Genomic DNA, 26267 nt, shown 5'->3' with positions numbered 1-26267 from the left:
CAACTCCCTCTCGACAGAGCAAATATAGCAGAGCCAACCTTGTGTTTTATTTATTGTATTTCATTAGTCTGCCAGAGTTGAGCAGGGAACTCACTCCCCAACTGCCCAAAGGCAACACTGCCTTTGAAATATGCTGTTTTCTCAGCAGTGCCTGGAAGAGTTAATACAAATTCATAAGTTGTGCATGAGGATGGTTGAGGGATTATATAGTGGTTGGTGATAAAATAGCCTAGAGATGTTTATTATTGGCAATATGGCTCTTTCGGCTAATAGTAACGATTTCCGCATTGCAGTGAAAGTTTTAAAAAAAAGAAAACTGTTGATATGATTTCTCAGAACACACCCTGCACTTATTGCATTTCTGATGACATAGATCTTTCCACTCTCATATCTCACCAATACAAGCACCCAGAAAACCACAAGAGGACTATGTTAAAAGGAGGGAAGGGCCTCAGGCTATCAGACCATTTATTTTTGGGATTCTACAGTTTTATGTACAAAAAATAAATAACACAAATAAAATCAAACCAAGATCTAATTTATTTTCGGGTGAAACCTTGTACTTTCTATTGCCTTTCAAAGATGACAGAGCACTCAAAGAGTTCCTAACGCGTCCCTCGGACTCTTTTACGACCCTGATGTGGGGCCCTAAACGCACCAGCGTGGGCGGAGCTTACTTTCAAAGTACAACCGGTAAATTGCAGCTTTGTGAAGCTAAGCTAGTTAGCACAGTTGGTATTCTGACGAGAAAGTATGGATTTTTGATCAAGATTATTTGTTTTAGGTAACGAAAGCATGTTTGGCTTCGTTTTGAACAAGTGCACACTTGCATGATCCCATCTTTTGGTAAGAAACCCCCCCGATAAAAACGATACAGTATGTATGTTTAAACTACAATCGCTGATGACACTTCGTTTACCTGAAAACGAATCAGGTTCAAAATATTGTTCGCTTTTTTTTCAACAGGACCACTTTTTAGAAATTAAGATGCCTATCCGGGCATTATGTATTTTTTGTTCCGACTACTTCGACCACTCCAGAGACGTCGCTGCCATCCATTGTGGACATACTTTCCACCATGACTGGTAAAAAAGAACGAAAGTAATCTCGTGTAATTGAATGAAAAATCATATTCTGATGGATATTTACTCTGTATATCACAGTCTTCAGCAGTGGTTCCAGACAGCTCCCACCAAAACGTGCCCCCAATGTCGCAAGCAGGTACAGTAAACAGGTCTAGTGTCAATGTTTCCATAATGTAAGGACATTTACTGGTTAACTGAGACTTGGTGATGACAGCAGGATTACCACACTGGAAAAATGTCTCTTGACGTATACTGTTTTGTGATGAAATATATTTGAAAGTCTAATTTCTAAAACACTGTAAATCACTGCAAACATTGGCACGAAGTGCTGTTTGTTTCTGGTTAAGTGCTCAACTTACCCTGTTGCAATCGTTTGTTGATTCAGTTGTGGCTATTCATTTATATATATTCGATATATTAATTAACTAATTTCACTAAAACAACTTAATTACACTTTTTTTGTTTTACTTGATCGGATTTTTGATGTGATGTGACCTTCATTTGAGAGGTGTTGGCTACAGTGACAGATCTAGAAGCATTTCATTGAAATGTTTCAGTTGTGCTTCTGACATTTGAAGGCGTCACACTGAAATGCTTGAGGTGGTCACGGTTGAAAACTGCTGATCCCGCTGTGATGTTTGGGTTCGTAGGTCAGCACGAGACACATTATCAGCAAGCTCTTCTTTGACGTCGGTGGAGTGGAAGAGTCAGCAGCCGACCCAGACCACTTGCAGGTATCAACTTCATATCTGGTCATCTTCTCCAACTCCAACTCTCATCTCATGCTGCTTTTTTTTGTGCTTTTAGAATGAGCTTGATCGAGTGACGGCCCTCATGAGTTCTAAAGGTATTTAGACAAATTATTTGGGTTGTATTCTTTCATGATTGGCTATTGGCCCCCAATGATGTTGCTGCATTCAAGTGGTTTATCAAGTCTTGAGTGTTGTCTTAAGCAATCCTTAAACAATGTCAAGTGTGAACAGTAACACATTTTTGCTGATCCTAACAGGAAAAAAAATGCAATAAACTGTTAATCAAATCTTGTGAACCCTTCATCTGAGTTACTTTGCTAACAGACAGGGAGACAAATGCAGACAAAACATAATGCAGGCAGAGGTCAAGCAAAAAGACACTAAAGCAGCTTCTTCGAACAAATGTAGATATAGCTTTAAATTAAAACTATTTTGAGACCATGTTAAGTAGCACAGATAAAACAGAAAACTGAGCTACTGGTGTTGACAAAAAGAAAAATTGAGAAGCTTAACAAGTCTTTTTTATTGCTTTCTTTTATAATAGAGAGAGAATGGCGTGAGAAGGAAACGATGGTGGAAGGTTTGAGGAAGAGTGTGAGCAAACACAAGAAGGAGCTGGAATCTGCAAGGAAACAGATGAACCAGAAGGACATGTTGTGTTCTACACTGAGGGTAAAAGTTCTGTTCGTCATTGAGTTCAACCTTTTCACCTCAACATTCTCATTTGCTTCTTTGTGTGTCCCACAGAAACAGATGGACTACATGGAGACTCAGAACAGTGAAGCGCAAGCTGCCAAGGAGGAGGCTCGAAGACTAAGGACCCAGATGCAAACCTATGAAAGGTACGAGGGGATGTCGAAAAGTTTGGAGCCTCACTCAGAAAGAGTAAAAGATGTTCGCATTCATACTGCTTTATTTTTCAACATTGTCCCTTTCCAACTCCACACGCATGCACTGCCTTGTTTTTATATATGATCGTGTGTGTGTGCTTGTAGGCTTAATGTGTTGCTGGACGGTCAAAGGTCAGAGGTGGAGTCCATGGTAAAAGACATGGGAGTTGGTCACGCAGCCGTAGAGCAGCTCGCCATCTTCTGCATTTCCCTGAAAAAGTATGTTTCAAAAAGGATGAAGATGAAGTCAGACAACAACTTTTATTAATCTGTCCTCCCATGTTCCAGAGAGTACGAAGGTTTGAAGAAACACCTGAAGTACACCAGCGACATGTGTGACAAGCTGAAGGCTGAAGTTTTGACTTCAAACAGCAAGGTTCTGACTGGAGTCATATGGCATTCTTGGTGCTGAAACTAAAGGTGTGTTTTGGGTTTGTAGTTGCAGAAAGCCACTCTGGAGGTCAGTCAGACCAAAGAAGACATGAAGTCTCTTCAGAGTGAACTGACCAGTGCTGACAAAGAGATAACGGTAAACAAAATCATTTGATCGATGTTTTTAAAAAAAGGCATGTAGGCAAGTGTCCGGAGTCTCCATGCATCTGTCTGCGTGCAGAGCTTAAAGAAGAAGGTGGAGTTTCTCCAGAACACTCTGAGCACCCCCACACGGACAAATGCAGCCCTGAGTCGCCTGGTGTTCGAAAGGTGAGACCACACCGTCATGTTGATTCACCCGCGCGCTGTGGTTGATGAAAGTCCCTCTCCAGCCCAGCACCCCTGGAGCTGAAACATCCTCACCTGCACCAGCCCACAGACAGCCAGGACATTGACCTCAACATGACCTACGACATCACTACCCCAGAGGATGTGAACAGAAGGCCTGCGCAAAAGATGAAGCTGGACCCTCAAATGTGAGTCGGCCTTTGTTTATCGACTTGAATGTTGAAGGCTATTCATAACAGTGTGGTTCATGGTGAAAGCTTGGATTAGTTCAAGAAGAGGCTTTGCTGGGTTTATTTGGCCAAGTCTCAGCATCGTGGACTAATCGCTCTGAGTAATCGTGCTTCATGTTTTTAAATGAGGACATTTCTTTGTTTAGGCCGATGATGTCCAAACACAAGGAGAGAGCTTCAGCATCAAGCAAGGTGCTGCTTCTTTCCTTCTTCTTTGAAATGTGACGCTCTCTCAGACCAAACCTGAACGTGCTGCGTTCGTGGCTTCAGGTGCGAGATGAGGATTCCTCCATGGATCCGTTTCTGAGGAACTCCTTCCTGTTCCGAAAGAAAACCTTCGGCAGCATGCTGGACCCCCAGCAGAAGCCTGGAGTTGTGCGTACCTGAAGTGACACGGTGGTCTTATCGATTGATTGAGCTGGATAATACAGCCTTGTTTTCCAGGTGAGATCCGGTTACGATGGGTTAGGAGGACGAACCAAGTTCATCCAGCCCGTATCCTTTCTGTGACCACATCACCGTGCTGCATATCACTCCACTTTAGATTCCAGTCAATTTATCGATATAACTAGGGGGAGATGAGATGACAACACACAGACCTTTGACGTCTCACACCTGTGTGAGCATTGTTATGGTGTTAGAATCATGCCACCTGACGTCCAAAGATGATGCAGATGCTCTCCAGCTGGTTGTGACCTGTGTCCTTAACAGTCCTCCACAGTCTCCCCTGGCAGAGATTCGTCCACTGATGAAAGCCAAACGGAAAAAGGTGAGCCGGCCTCCCGCCAAGTCCACGTCCTGCATGACGTTAGACGGCTTCCTGGATGGCTCGCTCACCAGCTCATCTTCCAGCGTCATGTGACGCAGCCAAGCTGCCTCTCTGAACTGAACTGGACTCATTTCTGCTAAACTGAGTCTCACGCTGCTCTTTTTTTCACAAGCTGTGTATTTGTGTTGTCTCTCTCTGTGTGTGTGTGATCACATGACATATTTAAATACAAATATTGGTGATCACCGTATTTTTAGTTTTTTAAGGGCTTGTATAATAAACCATTTTTGTTTTATTTTTGTGGAGTTGACTAACATTTCCCTTCACAGAGGTGCGCCCACCAGCAGGGGGCAGTACAAACAGCGTTTTGACAGGTTCCAGAGCGAGAACAAGTTCATGAGTGTTGAGTAGCAAAAGTACAATGGAAGGTTTAGTTCATGGCACACAGTGATGTTTGATCCTCTGAACTCCAGAAAGCTGCTGGTGTTCTTGTCGTCTGGTGGTCGACAAACGATTCTCAAAAAACGGGAACGATTTGCATCAGAAATGCTTTTCAAGAGGCTAATTTCCAAAACAAAATCTGAATACAACATTCATGTACACACAAAAACACAATCCATGCAGTGAGATTTTTTTGGGGAGCCTCAAAAGTTCATGCCCCAGGAGCATCATTGCAGTCAAGTTGTAAACCTCACCACATGTGAGGGAGGCCTCGGAGCTAAAGGCTGCAGGTCTGTCTCAACCAAGTTTGTCTGTCTTTTTCCTTAGGTCAGAAACGTAGTTGGTCTGGGCTCTTAAAGTGTCAGAGGAAGAGCTGAATTTATCCTTTATATTAAACTCATCCACATCACCTCTATTGACCTTCACATTCCTGAATGAGCACCAGGTTCAAATGATGCTTTAGACTGCCGCATCAGTTCGTATCCACTCTGAGTTCAGAACATACTCCGTCCTCTCTGTGTGGCTCTGACTTGTGTGGGTTTCTCCATGCACTCTGGTTTCCTCCCACTGCCTCAACATGTGCAGATGATGTCTTTAGTGTCTCAGACTCACAGACTGTGTGCCAGTTTGAGACCAGCAGCTTTTCCAACACTTTGACAGGTGCCTGATTTGACCTGGACTTCGATGTATCTATCGCCTTTTACCATTCACTCTGACTCTCTCTCTCTTTAGATTGAATACCATTTCACAGAACTGCCTCCCTGGTCCTCTGGGTTCATGCAAGTCATGTCCATTTTTTGGATCATGTCTCTGGACTCCTTGATGCACCTAGTCCTGACCCTAATATATAGTGATAGTGGATGAGGTATCATGAAACAGTATTGCAGGGTTGATGAACCACTGTCCTAATCTTCAGAAGCCACTAGATGGCGCACTTGGTTTAGAAATTATGTGAGGTTTCATTGAATTAGTTTGTGCAAGCGCCAGAACCATCTGGTGGCTTCGGAAAACCGGGACACTGTTTCATGAAACCTCATCAACCCTTCAATACTGGGTCATGGAAGCTCCTTTATGCATCAGTACTGAGCTGAAATAAATGTGCTTTTTGACTGTTGAATAATCCTCAGGTGCTCGATAAGGTCAGACTTTAGACCGAAACGGAATAAATTCAAACCTAAAATCACTGCTAGGGAATGTATCCGGCCTGTTTTTCTTCCACGTGTTGTGTGTCTTTATTAAATCTAGCTTGAAAGAGACACCTTATGAAGTCAGGCTCATCGCGAACTGTGATTGTCTTTACAACTTAACTGCATGAGGAGTTTGATTCCCGCCACCATTTAGCTTTCTATCTACAGCCTCTTCGTCTGTAAATAAGTCAGTAGAAAACAACAAGGAGGGATCCTCGGATTCTCAGAGGGTGTGTAGCAAAAAGTCAGAATCCGTTGTTTCACATTGTGCGTCGTGCCCAACACGAGTAACAGAATCCTCCCGAAGGCAGCCGAATGATCCGGATCCACGGAACAAATTCATTGGCCACGGCTGACGGTCCGTGTCAGCGAGCTCACTGGGATCTGTCCGGTTCAATCTTGGACTCTCCGTTCTGCTTGTCGTTGGACTTCTGGGACAGACGAGTGGACACGGTGGCAGCCGTCACCACGGTCTTGAAGCTGCGCTTTCTCTTCTGGACGTTCTGCTCCGGGTGGAAGATGATGACGTAGACCTTCGGGATGTAGAGCATTCCTAGTGACACGGTGGCACTCAGGCTCATGGATACGGTCAGAGTGGTGGTCTGGATGAACATCTGAAACAAGACAGTCCATGTTTCATGTCCTGCTCTCACAGCCTCCGCTGTTTCTCCTTTACTGCATCTATGAGGAACTGGATATGCAAACAGACAGGGCGGCCATCACCTCGTCCACCTCCAGCATGACAGCCCTCTGACTCAAAAGTCTATATTTAAACCTCTTTTAAGTGATGATTTATTGAATAGGATGCAGGATTTTCCACGACCATCCGACCCACTTTCCTTTTCTTAAATCACTTCGTTCCCATTCAGAGGAGCTGAAAAGACTCTTGAAAGCACCTCAGGCTGCATCAATGGTTTCAACCTGACTGATTCATAATACACTTCTCTATTAGTCAAAGAGAGTCTCTGTTTCACATAATCCCTTCACTCTCCAGCCGCCTGGACGGCCTTTCATGCTCGAAATCTCACTTCAACCTCCTCCTCGATTCATCATTCATCTTCATGCAGGGAGCCGCAAGGGTTCGATTCATGAGCGAAACGCCTCAGACAAATATTTCATGTAAAACAAACGTCATCAGAAGATGTGTGAATCAGTGTTGTCTGAGTGTGAGGAAGTACAGTAATTCCTTTTATTACTCCTGACAAAAAGCCATCTGCAAAAAGAAGTCTATATAATCCTCAGTTAACCAGGGAAGCTAGTGACTGTCCTCTATTTATTTGTTTCCATTTTTCACTTTTTAAACTCATTCACTGATTCACAAGTGTAATGTAACTGGCAACATGTTTTTCATGGTTTGTTAGTTAGTTTGTTTTTCACTGCTGTCTTTTCATACTATCGCTTGCAAGACAATTTGTGAAAAAAAAAATTCCCCTGTAAAATATCTTCACTCGATCAAAAACTCACCAATAAAAGAGCTACATACAAATTTTAAAGAAGGCAAGCAAGTCGATCAACTAAAACGCAATCTCAGCTCCATAACCGATATTCGTGTACATGTATTTTCTTACATAATATATTTAAGGCTTAAAACAAAAAGAGTTGTGAAGTTGACAAGGAAAAGATCCAAAGAGGTTTGTTCCAACATACGTAAAACATAAATCTATTTAAAATTTCATACACAAAAAATGAACAAAATAAATATAAATAAATATATATATTTTTAAAAAGTATTAGCTCAGTAAATTAACCAGCTAATCAGTAAAATAAAATGCTTATTTAAAAAACAATTTTTAAAAATCATCTGAATTACCTCAACGTTTTATTAATAAAATAAAAAAATAACATTTTTGATATAAAACTTAAAGATCTTTTTTTTTCTATTTTGTTGGTAATATATACAGTATATATATATTTAAAAAGAAACCGAAACACACAAAACCAAGCAAAAAAATTGCACCCTTGACTCAATAATTCACACAAAAATATAGAGTGATGAAGGAAAACAAAACTACTCTGCTACGCATAACTTGTGAGTCAAGTTAAAAAGGACTGAAACACTCTGCAACTCTCTCTGTCCATAACTGTGGATGGCAAAATATACTCTATGAAAACAAACCCTTCAAAGGACTGATAACATCAATACTTGATTAAAAACATTGAGTTTCAGTAGTATTCTATCAAAGTAAGATTTGGGATCACAGATGCAAAAATCCAGGGAAGTGATGTCTTGTACCTTCTCTGTGGACTGAGCTGTCCCAAAGAAGATGGGCACGAAGGCCAGCCAGATGATGCAGGTGGTGTACATGGTGAAGCCGATGGGCTTGGCCTCGTTGAAGTTCTCCGGGACGCCCCGGCTCTTGATGGCGTACACCGTGCAGGTGATCATCAGCACGATACTGTAGCTCAGACACAAGATGAGGGACAGGTCGGACATGTCGCACTTCAGAACCCCTCGAGCAAACTCCGGGTTCGGGGGCTTCTGTTCCTCATAATCGATGATGGTGTGAGGGGGGATAACCCCGAACCAGATGAAGACGCCGAGCACCTGAGGAGACCAGGCACAAACACCTCGTGTTTGACTTGCTGTTCCACATTAGGAACTATACACTAGGAACTAACAATGCAACTAAAGCAACCACAAATGTTTGGTAGTCAACTAGCCATGGACTGTATACAGTATACAGTAGAATAAAAAATTTAAAATGTATGTATAGACTTGTTAGATTTCAAAATCAATTGCTTAAAATATGGAGCGGAAGGTACGGGTCCTTTGATGTGTCCTTCATGAAATCGTGCCATACTTTCAACATTTTGCGTCGCTGTTGTTCTGGAGGCTCAAGCATTTCTCTTTTTCCAAGCTAAGAGGGCGACGGCATCACAACTCGCAGACTAATGAATCTGTTGCCGACTGATTTTATAGCCGACTGTCCACTCAGTCCCAGCATTAAGATTAAAGGCAGCAACAGGTGGTAGTCGTACCTGCACTGAGTACAGTCATTATTTATTACCACTGACAAAAAGCCTATCTGCAGAAAGAAGTCTATATAATCCTTAGTAAACCAGTTAATGAAGGTTCTTTATTTATTTGTTTTTATTTTTCACTTTTTTGTAACTCACAATCCCCTAAAACATCCAAATAGTTAATTACTGACGCACAAGTCTAATTTAAATGGCTTTTTTTTTTTTTTTGAGGCCATTCTATCAATTGGATGATGATTTGTAAAAACCCCAAAAATATAAAATATTGGTAGGACTTTAACAAGTTCATTACGATTAATTAATTACAACATTATTACAATTGATTAATTACAACGTTATTATGATTAATTACAACCCAAAAACAATTTTAATTTATTTTAATTTAACAGTTTGATGTCCAGACAACAGGGAACCTTTGTCAGTGCAGGAGTTCCTGGTCCACTGATCCCACTGATGCACAAGACACGTGGCAGCTAGGATGAGAACAACAACAACAAACATGGAGGGATCCCTGAACAAAAGCAAAAAAAAAAGCATCTGTTTGCTTTTGTTCAGGGAGGTTTTTCACTACACAATGTCCAGAGTTTCCACTACTCTGAATTTACTTGAAATTCTTATAAAATTGAAATTCTTACACAAATATTTTCAAGACATTAAAAGAGCTTTAGTTTAAATAAGGTGAAATAAAAACTTGAATATAGTCACCATCGTTTAAAAGTATGTATGGGTCCATTATTTGATTCAGTAATATACCAAACTCATTCAAATTGAAAAATGTGGCAAATATTTTTATACCATTAAACTGTGATTAATTGAGATTAATTAATCACAAATCCTCGAATAAACTAGATTATTTGTTTTTAATGGAATCCCACCTCTAAAAAAATAAATAAAAGCTAACACAAAGACGTATTTTTCGATAGTTATCCACTCAATCCAAGCGTTAGCATCAAAGGCGGCTGCAGCAGCCTCTGCTGCTGGTGGTGGTACCTGCACTGAGATGAGAATGAAGGTGATGATGAGCTGGGACGTCGGGCTGATGAACTTCGGCGGCGTGACCGACTTCTTGCCCTGTTCAAAGATCCTGTATATCCTGTTGGTTTTCGTCAGCATGGCGGCGTTGCTGATGCACATGCCGAGGCCGAGGAGCAGCCTGCGGAAGGCACACACCCCCACGCTGGGCTCGGCGATCATCAGGAAGGTGATGAGGTAGATGAGGAAGATGCCGGTCAGCAAGACGTAGCTGAGCTCTCTGCCGGACGCTCGGACGATGGGGGTGTCGTTGAAGCGGACGAATATGACGATGACCCCTGTGGTGGCCAGGATGCCCAGGATGGCCAGGAAGACGGGGATGATGGCCCACGGGGAGCTCCACTCCAGCTTGATGATCGGGGTGGGTCGGCAGCCGGTTCGGTTCTTTAAGGGCCTCATGTCGAAGGGGCACATGTCACAGCTGAATTCGTCCAGCAGGTACTGGTAGCCGTCGCAGAGCTCGCAGTGCCAGCAGCAGGGGACGCCTTTCACCATCTTCTTCCTCTCGCCCGGCTCACAGGGGAAGCTGCACACTGAATCTGGGATGCTCCGGTCCCCGCCCGACCACTGCATCTCCTCGGACTGGAGAGTGAAAACATGAACTAGCGTCACTCGATATAGCCCCCGATATTTTATCCGCCACCACTATATAATGTGTCGGAATACGGCTGCTGTCCGAATGAAAGACTCTCTTATGTTTATAAGCAGTTTAAGGAGAAAGCCCTCGCCCCTGAAGTGGTTCATAGTGTAACCACATGCATGAAAAGGTGACTAAAAGGATCCAATGGCAAGATCAGCAGACCATAAAAAATATACTCCATTGACAATAAAAGTATGCATTCTAAGATCCATTCCTGTGGTTTGCTTTCTGTGTGAATTCACTACTGACATGATGGGTCAGTTAGATCTTTGTCCAGACAGCATAACTTATCCAGATCATTTACAAAAATATGACGTGGATTAATGATAACTAAATAGACAATTTACTTAAAATGGATGGAAAGGGACTTAACAGCAAGATTCACTGTTGGGGTGGTTTTGGAGGATTTGGTTTTTCATGTTTGAACATGGGTTAAGGGGGTTAAGGTCGGGGGAAGATGAGGACTAAGGTGAGAGGCTTTGGGGGTTTTAAGGTTTAAGGTTATGGCTTGGGGTTGTGGGGTGTTGATGTGGAACGGGGGTCTTCAACCGGTCCTCAAAGAGCCGGTGTGGTGCAGGTTTTTGGTCCAACCAGTCAGGTGCCTGCTTGACTCCTGAGTGGTTAAACTATATGTGTTTGACTGGTTACACCACCCTGGCCTTTTCGTGAAGAGATGTTGGGTTCTTGTAGGTTGAAGTAAATAGAGTATCGATACCTCACATTGGTAAGTTGATGTATAAATGTATTAAATATACATCTGATTAAACAATATCATTAATACTAGGTAAGATACTTTTAGACAAACAAATCTTGAATATCTGTTTTCTGGAGAAGCTAAACCTACAGTGAAATAACCAATGCCTCCTCACCATCTTGACGTTTGAAATTTAAACACAGATGCTTTTGAAGGTTTGCTAATCTTAGCCTTCACAAACCAACTTATTCCTGGGTTGAAGATAGTCCTTCAAAAACATTTCTGGCAGCGCACTGCTAAAGCACGATTGGTTCCAATATTTAATTTTCGTGTTTCAACGCAATGTGATTTTGCTTCCTGCTTCAGAACCCAGTATTCATCACCATGGTCACATGCAGTCAAATGAGACACGGTCTGGCTCAGTCGCACGCAAACAAAGTAAATAAACAAAAGAACGAAAGAAGCGCTGATATTTACATTGAGTCGAAGGTGATTGGTCCATTGCCCAATGACCTTGTATCCGGGGCTGCTGACGTTAGACATCTGGTACTGGAAGATGTCGTACCGACCAGGAGCGTCTCCGTTCTCATTGAACATCACTCCCGTGCCGGCGCTGCCTGTTGAACAGACACAGATTTTTTTTTTCTTTTTTTTACAACCTGCCTGCTTTGCTGCAGTTGAAAACGTGATTCGCTGGGGTACGGAGTCACAGTCTGCATGCAGACGCCACCCACACAGATCCACACAGAGTGATGTGAGAGCTGAGTGCAGGATGGCTTGCTGCTACACGAACGCTCCCTCACTGCACTCTGCTCTTTGGCCCCGCCATGATTGAATGATTGTTCCTCTCAGGTCCCTGCAGGCACTCAATCAGAAAACGTCTATACAAGACAAGGTCAGCAGCAGTAAACAGAATGCTTTCATGAAACACATTTCCTCCTCAGAAGTAGGAGCTTTTCTCCTCGCAAATGAAAGACCTGTATGAAAAGCAGGGATCGTGTATGCAGGAAAGAGTGCGGAGGGAGCCCTCGGGAGGAGATGTGTTTTGAAGCCCTCTGTTCTTCAGATACATTAGTCAAGAAAAATCTCAAGGCTTTTGTCTTCAAAAAGACCCCTCCTCCCCCCTGGTTTAATAAAAAACTCTTCTCATCCTGTCACTCAGTTATATTTTTTCAACCGCCAGAAAGGCAGAACAAAGAGCGCACCGTTGAAGTTGACTGAGCGGATGTACTGCAGGAGCATGCGACCTTCCACCGGGTCCATCTTCTCACAGACCCCCATGTAGCCGGGGCACAGGTCGAGGTGCATGCTGTGCAGCGCGTGGGCCATGGCGTAGACGGCGTCGATCACAAACTGCACCTTCCCCTCCTGTTCGTACTGAGAGTCACGACTGATCCGCTCTTCACCTGCCACACACACAACGCTCCCAGATTTCACTTCATGCATCAGTGACTATTACTATAGGATCTGTGGTGATACAGAAGACATGATAAGTATGTTTGCTCTCTCTATACTTTTTGCTTTAGTTTTGTGACCAACCAATTCATTTAAAATGGTTTCCTGGTTCCAGGATTGGACAGGAAACTGGAGACGACCAGAGAAATAGAAGAACATTTGAACTTTAAAATAAATTGAATAACAGAAAAGAGAAAACCCCAAAACTCAATAAAAAGAATAAAAGGATTAAATGATTGGCAGAGAGCAAAAATGTTGACTAGAAAAAAAAGTTATGGAAAAGTAAATGGGGGGAGTATCATTCCCTAAAATGACAAACCTGACAAAAACTAAATAGATAGCAAATAAAAAAAAAATAGAATCAGTCGTACATTGAACTTATTTTGGTGGCTAAATGTGAAAAAAAAAAAACATCACTTACTAGAAGAAACATAACATTTTTATTTAATCTTTCAATATGAATATCAATAGCTAGGGGGGTAGAAAAACAATAAAATGGCAAATTATAATATTTATTATTAAAAGAGTAAGGAAAGAGGGAAAGCAATGTCATTTAGTAACTTTGCTGAGCCCTACCGAGGGCAACATGGACCACATGTGGCCCCTGGGCCTCGCTTTGCCCAGATCCACTGTAAGCCATCGTAACCCTGGTTGTTTCAGTGGTACAAAAGATTCCCACACTCATGAATGCATCAAGGTCCACACAACCAAAATACGAAGCTTTCACCCAAGAATGAAAGAAACAAATAAAGAAAAGCTATGAGCACAAGTAGCCTGGTCTACGGTGGCCTGAAGTGGACAAAAGTAAGTCTCCACTAAAGGGGCAATATTTACAGAGTTTTTAAAGTAATATTTATAATAAGGTTGTGTTTCTGACACTTTTATAGTCATCTAATCTAAAGTTTTCTAATCTTCATCTCTCCCTCTTTTCAATAGTCACTTTTGCTAATAGCGTTTGTCAAAGCAAACTGCAGCCCTCGATCAACAACCCCACAAAAATAAGTGCAAATAAATTAAGATGTTCATTAACATGAACAGACAAACTGACGCAAAGAAAAACCCACCATCAGGAGCAATCAAAAAGTTAGAAGAACGAACAAGGCTTGAGCATTAAATGATTTCAAAAAAATATCAAACATTTTAGGGCAAAAACAAATGTCAAACTGAGAAAAAAAAGATACCGCTACCATCTACAAAGCAAAACATAGCAGTTTGATGTCACAAAAAATAAGAAAAATCACAGATTGTTAAATGTTCAAGTTGAATTTGGAGAGAAAAACTGAAGACAGTGCAGGAAGAAATGTAACAATAAGCGAAGAAGCTGAAAATAAAACAATATTACTGGTCACAAAAACTGAAAAAAACGTCTTATTCTGACACTTTTACCTGTACATTTTCTCCTGCCGACATCATACTTGATTCCAGGGCGGGTCAGCTTGCACTTAAAATCGTCTTCCCAGTATTCGGCAAACCAGATGTTTCTTCTGTTGTTTTCCAAAGATCTTGTGGTGAAATACTCATCAAATCCTGGCAGATTTAAAGAGCAAAATCACATTTCGTCAGAAATGATTCTATTATGAGTGTTAACGTAGATTCTTGGGCCCTTCGTGGGCAGATTTGGGGCGAGAGGCAGAGGACTCCATGGTCAGGTCACCAGTCAGTTGCACCACTGACTGACACAACCGATCACAGACAAGCCCCCTCAGTGTAGAGTGAGCGATTATGCTGTTTGCTCATGGGCTGTGGAAGGAAACCAAACAGAGGTTTCTTAACCTACAACCTTCAAACTTCAAGCATCAAATAATCACCATTTTCCATAAAAAGCTGGCAAAAGCAACACATATTTCACTACAGAATCACTTTGTATCACAAGATAAAGACTGCACCGCACTTTTGAAAGGTCAGTACACAGCTGTGGCATTTAGGTTTGCGACGCTTGCAAAAAACTGAAATGATCCTGAGGTCTTTCCTGCTTCGGTCAGCCATCATGTGCCTGATACTGAAGCGGCGCGTCACAGATCAGTATCCATCAAAAGTTGAAGAGCGTCGTGGGTGGACAAGAGTAATTTATGCATCACGGTGGCTCCTCCGCAGCAAGAGAGGTCGGATGAGGTGGCTCGGGTTTGCTTGTAAGGATGAGCGGACGATGGAGGTCTAGGCGTCTTTGCTGTAGCTGCTGCCCCCGTGATCTGACCTGGGCTAAGGGAATGAATAAATGTGACCTTTGTCAGGTGGTTTCTAACCCTGACCAGCCTGTGGCCACAGAGTCTCAGTGAAGAAGACAATCACAGTAGCCAGCGTACTGCTGCCACACGCGTCTCAGCTGCGCTTAAAATGACAAGGAACCGACAGGGATGTTCTCATTTTCCATAAATTATGAATGATATCAGCTCAGAAATCATTATCATTAAAGCTTTTTTTGGTTGACTATTAAAGTCATCCATCAATGTCACACACACATATTGCCCGATCGTTCACGCTGGCCTACCATCGATGGAGGCTCTTTTGGGCAGAATGGTGACGGCGCCCTCGGCCACTTCTTCGTAGTCCTCGATAGCAGAGTTTTTGGCTCCCCAGCTGTCAGAACCAACAAACAGGAAGTGACCCGTCAGGTTGGCCTTTTTCGCAGCCTGCAGCACTCGTCTGGAAATAAAAAAACAAGATCAATTCTCGTGCATTTCTTAACTCTCACGTAACTTCCGGCTACTTCCAGCCTACTTGATGTCGTCCTCGCTGGCAAAGATGATGACCCCGCGAGCGTTCGAGGTCTCCATCAGCCTCTTGATGATCTTTTCAAACTCCCCCGGCCGTGGTTCTCTGGGAATCTTGATAGATTGTGCAATACACAACCCTCCTGCGACACGACAAAAGAACATTTACATGCTGCTCTGTAGTTCAACAAGGACCTCTGCACTACTGCCATCTCAAACCAGGCTGAATCCTAGTGACGGGTGCACGAGGTTTCATGAAACAGTGTCTGAATTTTCAGACTCCACAACTAGTTCAATGAAACTGCTCATCTTTTTCAAAGCAAGGGCGCCACCTCCTGAACTCTGAACATTATGACACTGTTTCATGAAGCTGCATCAACCCATCACCACTAAACCCAGTTTTATGGTGGAGGCAAAACACCTCAGAAAAATGACAAAAATAACATAAGCACACCTGAATAAGCGGACCACTCATTGTTTGGATTAATATAAACATTTTAAATGACATCGAGCAAAACTTTATTAATGGTGTCTCTTTTTCATCTGATGTGATTATTATTTACATGCAAAGACTTATCCTGGTTTGCAGGCCGCTGCACTTCGCGGCTAATCCAGGGAAGCAAACTATTACACTAAAATATTTTTGGCATCGTTTTAGTTAATCTGTTCAAAATTGGATCTACATTCCTGATACAAAGCGTTTTGTTTTATGAAGCTGCATTTCATTTCCCGATAACAAGTCAAGGCCGGGTCAAAAGGTCTGACTAGGTCAACATGAGTTTCATTTTTGGAGTTTTAGGAGATTTGTTTATACTGGACAAATCTATTTATTGGAGAAACTGACCAAGATAAAGCTCTCACTTATCATCGGGGCCGAAGAAGCAACGTAAATACCTCAGAGTATTTTATTTTTTTACTCAGTCTGTGAATGCTCAGCTGACCAGTGACTCCCAGTCTACTGCCTTACCCAGCCAAATCATCTCTTTAGCGGACAAACCTGGTTTGTCCTGTGGTCCGTTTGGACAGGTCTCCTGTGAGAGCGCAGCGCGCTGCAGATTTCTCTAGTATTAACAAGATTTAAAAACTTATACCAGATTAGTAATCCTATTTTTAGATTCAATATCGGCTTGCCAGTTTTGACTTGACGGTAAAATGTCAAACAGAAATCGGGTTTAGGGAAGTTATTTCCCCTTCAGGGTCTTTGGTTTTAAATTTGGATTTAGGAACTTGTTCTTAGGCCACAAATAGTGTTAGTGCTCCTTTATTTTAAGATTAGTTTTCAATGGTTTTGAACACTTTTCTGGCGGATTTATCATTAGTGTTTGTGTCTTAGATGGCGCCCAAGCATTTTTTCCCCCGAGCAGACTTCAACAAACCATAAAACCAATAGGAATACATCATCTACAGAAACAGCAGTTCAACCTTTTGCCCATGAAACTGAAAGCAGAATTATGGACTGTTTTATGATGGGAAAAATGTGTTTGAAAATGTAACACAGTGCCTAAACTAGTGTAACCCGCAGGTTTAATTTAACCAAAACTTTTTGGACAAAAAGGGGTTTGGTGTCATTCCAAATTCAGCTCACTCCAACAGTTAGTGCTCACATTGGTTTTAGCTAGCAGTCGGTTCTGTCGTTCTCATTTGCTTCTTCCATGTGTGTTTTCGTTTTTGATCACGAGGGTCAAACTCAAAATCTCGGGAACAACCTCGCATAATATCTAAACCAAGAGCGCCAACTAGCGTCCTCTGAGAATTAGGGCACTGTTTCATCAACGACGCAATACTGTTTCATGATACTGTTTCACCTACCCATGACTGGTAGCTGCAATCTAAAATTCTGAAAAGCCACTTCTACTTCAAATATGGAAGCTGGCTCCGTTTAAGCTGAGTGTGAGGGACAGTTGTAGTTGCCTCTCCAGTGTCGTGGGAATAAAACAGAACCGTTTTAAGAGCAAACACACAACCTGCTTCTCTGGAGATCTGGAGGAAAGCGTCGACGCCGCTCTCGCCATAGTTTCCCTCGGAGGCCAACGTGGACACATAATTCCAGCCCATTGCTTTGACAATGTCCACCATGGCCTGGGCCTGGTAGGAGTCGGGCGGCACCACTCGGGAGAAGAACTCGTAGCGGCTGTTGTCGCTGAGCTCCGGGGCAGTGGAGGCATAGCTGATCTGGGGGATCTGAGACAGTCGTATGGGTCAGTGGCAACAAAAGGGTGAAGCCAAGTGTGAAACATCTGCACTGATTCAAATATTAGAACAATACGGAGCGAGTCAGGTAATGAGAGTAGTGGACCAGCGAGTCATGCCCCTGGTTAAAGCAGTGCTTTTAAGGTTGTATAACATTAAAAAAAAAAAAAAAAAGCCAAATTGGGCTATCACAGAGTTTATCCCTCCAGCAGGCTGTGATGTCACCTAGTGTCCCGTATGATCTACTAAGAGATGGTTTGTGTGGAGGATGCCGTCGACATCACGCTCCACTACAGATGGTCTGAGCCGCGGCAGTGCAAGCATTTGTTTGGGAGGAAAAATGGATGAGAAGATTAATTTACTGGCGCACTACTTCTTTAGTGACATAGTTTATGTGGACAGTGTCACCCCTGACCGTGCTAATGCCAAGCGCAGCGCGTGGCTTAGCGCTGGGCCCTCAGGACGGACGTGGAGAGAAAGGTAGACACAGTGAAGGGAGAAGGAAAGAGGCGCGAGAGAACCATTTCACAGATTATCAGGAAGGATTAAAGAGGTTTTTAGTCAAATTACGTTAAGCACAGAGGGAGAGACAGAGATCAAGAGACTAGAAAACGGTAGGCATTTCTCAGCTGTAAGCCATACAATATATTTAATTCTGATGGCGGCATGCAGCTTTATTTGCCGCTGTGTGTCAGCTGATCATTGAAGATCAGTGGTGTCACAAGACCTGGACCCATCTTCAGTCCCTGAAAATGACTGAAAAGTTGCGTCCCACCTCGCAGTCCTCATTAGGGGGATCAAACAGTTGCTTGGAGAATTTTGACAAATATAATCCTGAGCAAATTAATCCCAGCGAAAGCATCTGCACCAGTTTAAAAAAAAAAAAAAAGCTATATTTGTAACGTTCCCACGCTTCTGTGCTCCTCCTCACTGGCAAACCGAATGGGAAACGCTTTGGTGTGGTTCAGAGGAAACAAGATCTGGGAGCATCAAAGACGTCTTCGGTCATGTGTCAAGCGGAAACAGTGGAAACATTGGAAGAAGAGAAGACATTTTGGAAGAAGAGGAAGACAATGAGGGTCATGGATGTGGTGAATGAGGTCACAAAAAGGATTGGTGTGAGGGAGGAGGATAAAGATGGAGGAAGCTGATGGGAAATGCCCACTGAAGAATTTAATTTAACATTCATCGGATCGTAATGTCAACTCAGGAGAAGCAGAAGTTGCTCGCTGTTTAAGTGACCAGCGTAAAGGATTCATTCTTAACAACCATCCACCATCATATAAGCTTCGCAAACTCTTATGCTTTATCCTTCCTCTCACAGCTGAAGCTTTTACATCATGATGAAGACTCCACTGCTATAATGGTTAGTCTGTGACCCATTCATTCATTCCATGTGACTAGTTCCTACAAGGTCTTGGGTCTATCAAGCCACTGGGGGCAGGTATAGGCTGAGAGCAGTCACCACTTGACCCGGACATGTGCTTGCACTGAGGGAGGAAACTGCGGATGCCAGGCTCAGTCGTCTGCATATGGAGGAAGACAACATTTAAGAGCACTTGAAGCTGATTTATTTGCGAACAAGGAAGTGTTTAGAGACATGAAGAAATCCCTCATCGAGTTATGACAAACAGTGACTGTTGACTGTTGTGTCAGAACTTATCAGAACTTAACAAGTCAGTTTACCAACAAGTGCTTCATATATCATCATCATCAGTTTTCAGAAGAAACATAAGGCTTCCCTCTCATTTCCCAAGATGGTTCTACACACAAAGTACTGACAGTACAGCCATGAGCATTGTCTATATGTGTATAATTGCACATTCAGCGTTTGCTCCTGTGTGTATGTACAAAAGCCAGACACAATATCTACCTGTAAAATTACTCTCAAGTGTGATGACCCAGTTGTGCATGGTAAATACATGAATTTATATTTTCTTCTCGCGGACCATGTTAATCTGAGCCCAAAGTACATGAATTCTCAGTATTAAGGAACATTTAGGGCCATAAACAAATGACTTGTTCATGTGTGTACTCGAGGTATACAAGCCAGTAATGAGCCATTATAAATACTGAGTTGTGTCTGGTTAAGACAGACTGTATTTCACCGTCCACTGTGAACAACACAATCATTTTTGATTATTAACAGTAATTACACAAGTCATTTGTTTATTCATGTTGAATATGTATTTCACTATCCATGTCAGAAAAGCATGTCTGTGCTGAGATATTTAAACAATGAGGGCCAAGACAGGAAGATGATCTTCAGGGGGAGAAAATAAATTGAAATAAATTTAAATCACTGAACTGAAGCCAAAACATAAACAAGACAGCCAAAGGCTCAGGCGACAGCTTGTGGCTTCTGTCATTCATTCATGGATGTCTGGATTCCCAGTTGCATCCTGCCAATCATTGTCATTTCATGACGCTGACCTCGGCACACTTCAGCCCACGTTTCATTTGACGGACTCCAGAACATCTCTGGCGACAAGCAGATGTTCAACCTGCAGCAAAGTGAGCCTCGTTCCAGAAGCCTCCGCAGAGCAGCACATATGGACGGTCGGAGGAAACGCAGCATTTAGTTAAATCGACTCGGCGGGGCCACAAGTCGCTGTTATCCTGGAGCCGGTGCCATCCGCTGCCTTGATGCTCTATTTTGAGCCCAGGGTCCTGATCTGCTGAGAGGGGCTTAGCTTAGGTTTCAATCTATAATTCTGTAGTTAACATCTGCGCTGTACACAAGCTGCCACTCCTTGGCTCTTATCTGCCGTCCTCATCATAAAGAATGCAGGTGGCATCCAGGCGAGGAGAATGTCGCCTTTCATTTTTCATGTCCGCCAAACGCGGCTAATTCGGCCCTTGCCGGCCTTTTATTTTTAGATGTTTCGAGGTTTCTGACTGACCGCGCCGCTAAGTCTCCCTGAACATGGCATAATGTGATGCGGGATTTACACGGGCGCGGCTCCTGTAGCTCTATAAGCAGTGTAATCAATTATCAAAGGTCAATGACTGTATCGGAGAGAAAGACGGAGCACATATTAGCCGATGGTTGTAACCCTGACATTAGTTTCCCGATCCATCGAAGCGTTATTGAAGATGTGAGCAGCTAAACAGGTCAAGACACCTGTGCATTAGTGATTGTGTGGTGTGGACGCACAGCTGGAGCTCTCTGCCTCAGACACGCTGAGAGTAGGATCATAGTTTAAATATAACAAAACAGCCTACACCTCCTAAGCTTTTAAACACATGCAGGTTTGTTCAAATGTGTCCTAAATATTGTGAAATACATCACAATTTTCTCATAAAATCGTACATCTACATGAAGCAATAGTGTAATGTGAGTGGTAAAAAAACGACAGCGTTCAAAGTGCTATTTACATATATGAATATTGTATTGCATTTTGAAAGTGCAAGTGAAAGCTGGGAGTGATTTTACTGTCCATGGCTGTCGTCAGATGAAGTGATACAGTGCATGAACGGGAGCCGGACTAGCTGTGACTGAAAATGTGCCCACAGTTTTAGATAGACAGTTTTATACGTGATATAAAATCTGCAGTTTCCATACAACACCTGAAAGGTGTAGGTGTTGTTGCATGGCTCATTACCTGCTCATATTGAGCGGGAAGATTTGGAGCTTCCATTTAGAGCAATGACTTGGCAATGTGCGTTATGGTGCTTTTCGAATTTTCACTTCGTCGCAGTCAGAAGATAAAAAGTTCTGTGCAACCTTTGTATCAATATTCTTTTTCCACTGGCCGGAAATGTCTAGCTAGTGTGCTTCCTCCTGATATCTGAATATGCTTGGAATTTCTATCAATATGAAAGTGTCAATTTGGGGGTCAATACTATGGTCTCAGTGTTTACATGAGTGAGGTTGAAGCACAGCTGGAGCTAAAGACCCATTTATGCTCAACATTACATACGGATCCGGACACAGACGGAGCCTCTGTCCGTGCTCTGCATGGTTCCACAAAGCTTGTGGATACAGAGCAAGCAGAGCAGTACCACCAGAAACCATGGGGGGCAGTGTTGCAGTCGCTACCTTTCATGTCTCAAAGAAGACATAACAATGACGGAAGTTCTCCGTCCTCTCGACCACACTCTCCTACCACACTCCGTCCACTTCATATTTTTTAGGTACATTGTAAATACTTGTTCCGCAGTCGCGATGTTGGTTTTGAAGTTTGTCGTTGTCATAAACGTTTGACAGTGGGCTGTGCCCCCTGGTGGATATATTGGTGAACAGCAATACCAACGCTTGGAAGCCCGTGATCAGTGATGGTAACGGACGGATACAATTTCGCACATAATTGAGGACGGCTGGTTCTGAAGCGTGGGGGGAGTTAACTTACCGCGAATAATCTCAACACGTTGGCCACCATGATGGACACAGAACTGCTGGACGCTCCAATCACCCCAACCACCCTCTCTGGTTTGGGGATGATTGGTGGCTCTCCATTCGAGCAGCGCACATCCGAAGTGTCCTTCTGAATGAGAGCCTGGACAAAGGTCAGCGACTGCTCCAGGGCGTAGGTGTCTCTGGAGCAGGTGTCCAGTATCCGGGCTCCCAAAGTGATGTTGGGCAGCAGCTCTGGGTCACTGTTTATCTGGTCTAGGGCGTACAGCATGGCCTCCAGTCGATGGATCCCCTTCTCCCGCTTGACCTCCCCACATGGCACTCCCACCGGCCCTCTCGAGTGCACGGGAAAGAGCCCTCCCAGGGTTATGTCCCCCTCGATTTTGATGGACTGAGGCTGGGTGCCCTGCTGGGCCCTCAAGCCCGGAGCGACACCCACCAGTAGCACCCACAGCAGTCCGTGCCATGTCCTGTATCCAGATAGTGTCACCAACCAGACGAAGTGATCAGATGCGCAGGACCCTGAGGTCATGATGATGCCCAGCAGAGGCAGTGAAAGCACCAGGCCGCTCCCTCTACCTGCGACACCTGAGGACAGACACAACAGAGCATGGAATTCATGCTTTCGACAGATACTCAAGATTGAGCTGATCAACGTCACAATGTTAGAGTCTGAGAGTGAAGGCGAGCAGACAGACTTGACTTGAGTTATGAAAAGATGTGTCACCTTGGCAAAGCCTATTTACTAAAAACACTTCTGTAGCAGGGGGAGGATGTAAAGAATGGACTTATGAATGTGGAAGAAAGCCAACTATCCCCTGTTGTGACAGAGCAAGATCCAACTCTAGATCTAAAGACCACGCTTGGCTGATAATGTATATTTCACACTAGCAAAGGGGAGATACACATCACCAACAAATCATAACGCACTGCAACAGTTGAAGCATTTATTAATTTGATGTTATAAAGCACAAATTCATTGTATTCGGTGTGATTTCTGAGGACCATGGCATTGACAAATTCCTTTGCAAACTGAAAGCAAAGGTGCGACGGTGAGTCGGATTCTTTTGGCATGACTCTCGCAGAAACTGTGATATTTGCTTGATCTAGAAGTTTCAAAACTTAAAAAGAGGGGGAAACGCTGCGCAACAGCACGCTTGTCACATCAAGTTCTAAACCAATAAAAACTCACTCGAGTGAGTGCTAAAACAATACAGGTGAGTCAGCGGAATGGAGTCATGCATATGCTGAGTTTAAGGGGAAACATTGATGTCATCCATCCATGTGGGTTTTGAACAGAGCAATGTCAATAACACGATGAGGGAGGCACAAACTCCAGAGAACGGAACAGGTATTTCCATGACTAATAGGGGGAGAGAAGAGGAAGAAGCAAAGACACATTCTGTACAAGCGCATTATCTGTTGCAGTGCATTATGGATGAGGCTCCTACCATCCGAAATGCTTTTGCCCAATTCCCTAGCCTGCTCTTTTCAGGGGCTTTTAAAATGATATTGGATGCCAGCAAGGCTCCATAGTGAGCTTTTTTTTAAAATATAAAATTCTCAATAGGTTGTATAAAGGCCAGAGTTAGGTCAGATTCACTGACCTTCTCACCCACTCAGATCCGTACTGAGACACGCCCCACTCAAGGGGTCATGTAATGGTTAAGGATCTGGTTTACACCTTCAGCAAAGAGGACATAAGAATGTGGAGGGTATCTGACCCTCAACATGGAGACAATCAGCATGGACCAGCAGCAAAAGCCAAGACGCCCCTCGGTGGTGTGTTAGATTTGACGGCATCCGCCTGTTTACAGTCTTGTCATGCAGTCATACAGGCTTGTATGAGAATGACTCATGTAGTACAGGGGTCTCAAACTTGTGGCCTGAGTGCCATTTGCAGTCCTTAGGATGTCGTTTTGTGGCCCGCGAGTGGGCCCCTACAGGCCACCCACTCTTTCCAAAGACAGATCCACGGAAAACACTGTATAAGGAATTCCAATGGATGAAATTCAGGCTTTACCTTGGAATCCTGTACTTAAATTCAGGGTGCAGATGCCCCAAGAATTAGAATTTGGTTGCGAGTATGTAGCTTTAGCTCAAGGTTCCACTGTTATGGCTACCCCACCTTTAGTACAATGGGCATCAAACACAATCCGATTTACTTCTTCCTAGATCTGAAGTCATTGCCTAGTCATTCCGGTTTGAGACCACCAAAGTAGGACATGAGTTCAATGCTGAAATCAAATACAGCAACTGAGAAGTCGGGTGCACGCAATAGCCAACCTTTATGAATCAACATTACGAAATAATAAGTCGTGGGACACATTTAATTATGATGTGGCCCAGATGTGGGCCCCGGACCTTGAGTTGGACACACGCCTGCTTCAGATGCATGCATCAGTTGCAGGTACTTCTGAGAGGATTGGGTGGGAAAAAAAGAGGATTTATCTGGGGTCTTATTAATAGGCTTCACCTCACTGGTTAAAGAAGAAAACACACTGCATGTCAAGATAAAGTTAGTTTCTGAAGTTGCATTTGGAATGTAGTGAATTGGAATTCCTCTTGTCCGCCATGCCCTCATAAAGGGGCAGCACATCCATACGAAACACAGCCGCTTGTTTGTGCGTGGAGAAAGTGTGTAGGCAACTTTAGAGGGAGAAGAATCAGCTACAAGACAATGAGAGTGGAAGGATTTAAGGATTAAAGAAACATAAAGAGAGGAAATTCAGGTGATTAGTAGCCACAATAAAAATGACTCCAGATATCAGGAGAATGATGTGATAAGCAGGAGCGGGCTCGGAACGAATTTTCAATATATGCAGTTTCAGACAATAGTGGAGGGATCGCAGGCAAGACGCGGGCGGGTTTTTGAAGAAGCTGCCTGGGAAAGCAGATTAAGGAGATCGTGAGTCGCTATCAGGTGCGCGGCAGATGATCTCATTGCTATTTTATTCTGCAAATCCTTGAGGATTTATGTAGAATCCTGCACACTTGTCGGTTAGTCTGCACTGAATATACAGTGTAGGAAGGAGGGCGACGTCTCAGTGTACATGAAATTCTGAGGCCGGTGGAGTGATGGATGTAGGAATCCAGAGATTGGGAAACTGCTGCATGGAGACATCTTATGATAAGCTGTGTTCTTTTATAGGTTTCTTACTCCAAAAATGAAGGATGAGGCATGACAAATGAGAATTTAAATGTATTGAAAAGGTGTTTTTATGCTCCAAGTCTCCGGAATATGATCTGACTTCATTTCTATGTGGAAAGTTTAAACATGCACGAGGTGGAAGTGGAGGTTTCAGGAGGAATAAGTGAAAGCTTTCATCGTGAAGAGCAGAGAGCATGCGATGGAAAACACTATGAATTTTGCAGAAGAACATTAAGTCCATCACAGCAATTGGTGCTTCAAAAGCAGCAGCAGGTTAATTACACCACCAGACACCGCAGCAGGAATCACAACACACTTAGAAAAAAAAAAAAACACTGAGTCGTTCATATTTGTACAGTCTAATAGTGAAAGAATGGAGCTTGTCAGTAGTTTCCCATTGTGCATGTGCATCAGCTCAAAGTTGGATTTGTGGAGCTCAGTTGAAAAGAGGTGCCGGTTCTTACCTGCCCATTCTTCCGTCAACCAGTCTTGCCTTCATCCATCACATGGCCTTCCTCCACCGTCCAATATGTGATTACATCTGGAGTCAACGCTCTTCTCTCCTCACCAAAACCAAATCCTCTATCATCTCAATCAGGCTGCACTCTAGAAAATAAGCAGAACACTAAAAACAATTGGAGAAAAACAGCCAGTTGAGCCTCGATACGAATAGAACCAGTCACTTCCCAAACTTCAGTAGCTGCGGCAAGTGGAGAAAAAGCTGCAACATTACGACAGTGAGATTTGACAAATCACTGCCAAATCCCTTAAAAGCTCCCACTCTCTCTCTCTGGTCGTGTGTGTGTGTGTGTGTGTGCGCATCTCTGTCCAGGCACTCCCCCTCCTCACTCTCTCTTTCTCTCCGCTGAACTCTCTCCTCGCTCGCTCCCTCGGAGCACTAATGGCCACAGATTGGGATTATCATGCAGGCGTCTGTGAAGAAAGCACTAGGTGGACCAGCCGCTGGAGCAAATGCCGGACCCT

The 26267-nt window shown here is 43.4% G+C and overlaps 2 protein-coding genes across 4 annotated transcripts; one reads left to right on the top strand and one right to left on the bottom strand.

Annotated features, from left to right (window-relative positions):
* The first annotated feature begins 695 nt into the window (after positions 1 to 695).
* On the top strand, positions 696 to 4863 carry traip (TRAF-interacting protein). The gene is made up of 16 exons (XM_053867539.1): positions 696 to 846; positions 967 to 1085; positions 1164 to 1221; positions 1736 to 1819; positions 1893 to 1932; positions 2382 to 2509; positions 2585 to 2679; positions 2833 to 2946; positions 3016 to 3103; positions 3167 to 3256; positions 3341 to 3429; positions 3492 to 3635; positions 3824 to 3869; positions 3948 to 4052; positions 4122 to 4172; positions 4399 to 4863. Exons 2-16 carry the CDS (start codon positions 988 to 990, stop codon positions 4537 to 4539), a joined length of 1371 nt encoding a protein of 456 aa, XP_053723514.1. The 5' UTR covers positions 696 to 846; positions 967 to 987; the 3' UTR covers positions 4540 to 4863.
* On the bottom strand, positions 4716 to 26245 carry grm6b (glutamate receptor, metabotropic 6b). Of its 3 annotated transcripts, none has more exons than XM_053867535.1 (11): positions 25748 to 26245; positions 22128 to 22720; positions 17550 to 17766; positions 15593 to 15728; positions 15363 to 15517; positions 14261 to 14401; positions 12625 to 12825; positions 11897 to 12036; positions 10044 to 10667; positions 8308 to 8619; positions 4716 to 6688 (listed from the first exon to the last, which is right to left on the bottom strand). In XM_053867535.1, exons 2-11 carry the CDS (start codon positions 22662 to 22664, stop codon positions 6449 to 6451), a joined length of 2703 nt encoding a protein of 900 aa, XP_053723510.1. In that variant the 5' UTR covers positions 22665 to 22720; positions 25748 to 26245; the 3' UTR covers positions 4716 to 6448. The 3 variants fall into 3 exon arrangements, with proteins under 3 accessions (XP_053723510.1, XP_053723512.1, XP_053723513.1); XM_053867537.1 differs by having other exon boundaries at positions 22572 to 22720; positions 25748 to 26185; XM_053867538.1 differs by lacking the exon at positions 22128 to 22720 and having other exon boundaries at positions 25748 to 26184.
* Positions 26246 to 26267: the final 22 nt, after the last annotated feature.

The sequence above is a fragment of the Synchiropus splendidus genome, chromosome 6 (assembly GCF_027744825.2).
Source record: "Synchiropus splendidus isolate RoL2022-P1 chromosome 6, RoL_Sspl_1.0, whole genome shotgun sequence".
Taxonomy (NCBI): domain Eukaryota; kingdom Metazoa; phylum Chordata; class Actinopteri; order Syngnathiformes; family Callionymidae; genus Synchiropus; species Synchiropus splendidus.
Note: the sequence above shows the minus strand (reverse complement) of the source record. Positions and strands in the feature narration are given on the sequence as shown.

Excerpts from the sequence above, each read along its gene's own strand:
- traip (XM_053867539.1), top strand. The coding sequence starts at position 988 with ATGCCTATCCGGGCATTATGTATTTTTTGTTCCGACTACTTCGACCAC. Across the intron at positions 1,933-2,381 it reads GGCCCTCATGAGTTCTAAAG|AGAGAGAATGGCGTGAGAAG; the intron begins GTATTTAGACAA and ends CTTTTATAATAG. Across the intron at positions 4,053-4,121 it reads CCCAGCAGAAGCCTGGAGTT|GTGAGATCCGGTTACGATGG; the intron begins GTGCGTACCTGA and ends CTTGTTTTCCAG.
- grm6b (XM_053867535.1), bottom strand. The coding sequence starts at position 22,664 with ATGACCTCAGGGTCCTGCGCATCTGATCACTTCGTCTGGTTGGTGACA. Across the intron at positions 15,729-17,549 it reads CCAGATCTCCAGAGAAGCAG|GAGGGTTGTGTATTGCACAA; the intron begins GTTGTGTGTTTG and ends GTCGTGTCGCAG. Across the intron at positions 6,689-8,307 it reads CAGCTCAGTCCACAGAGAAG|ATGTTCATCCAGACCACCAC; the intron begins GTACAAGACATC and ends GTCTTGTTTCAG.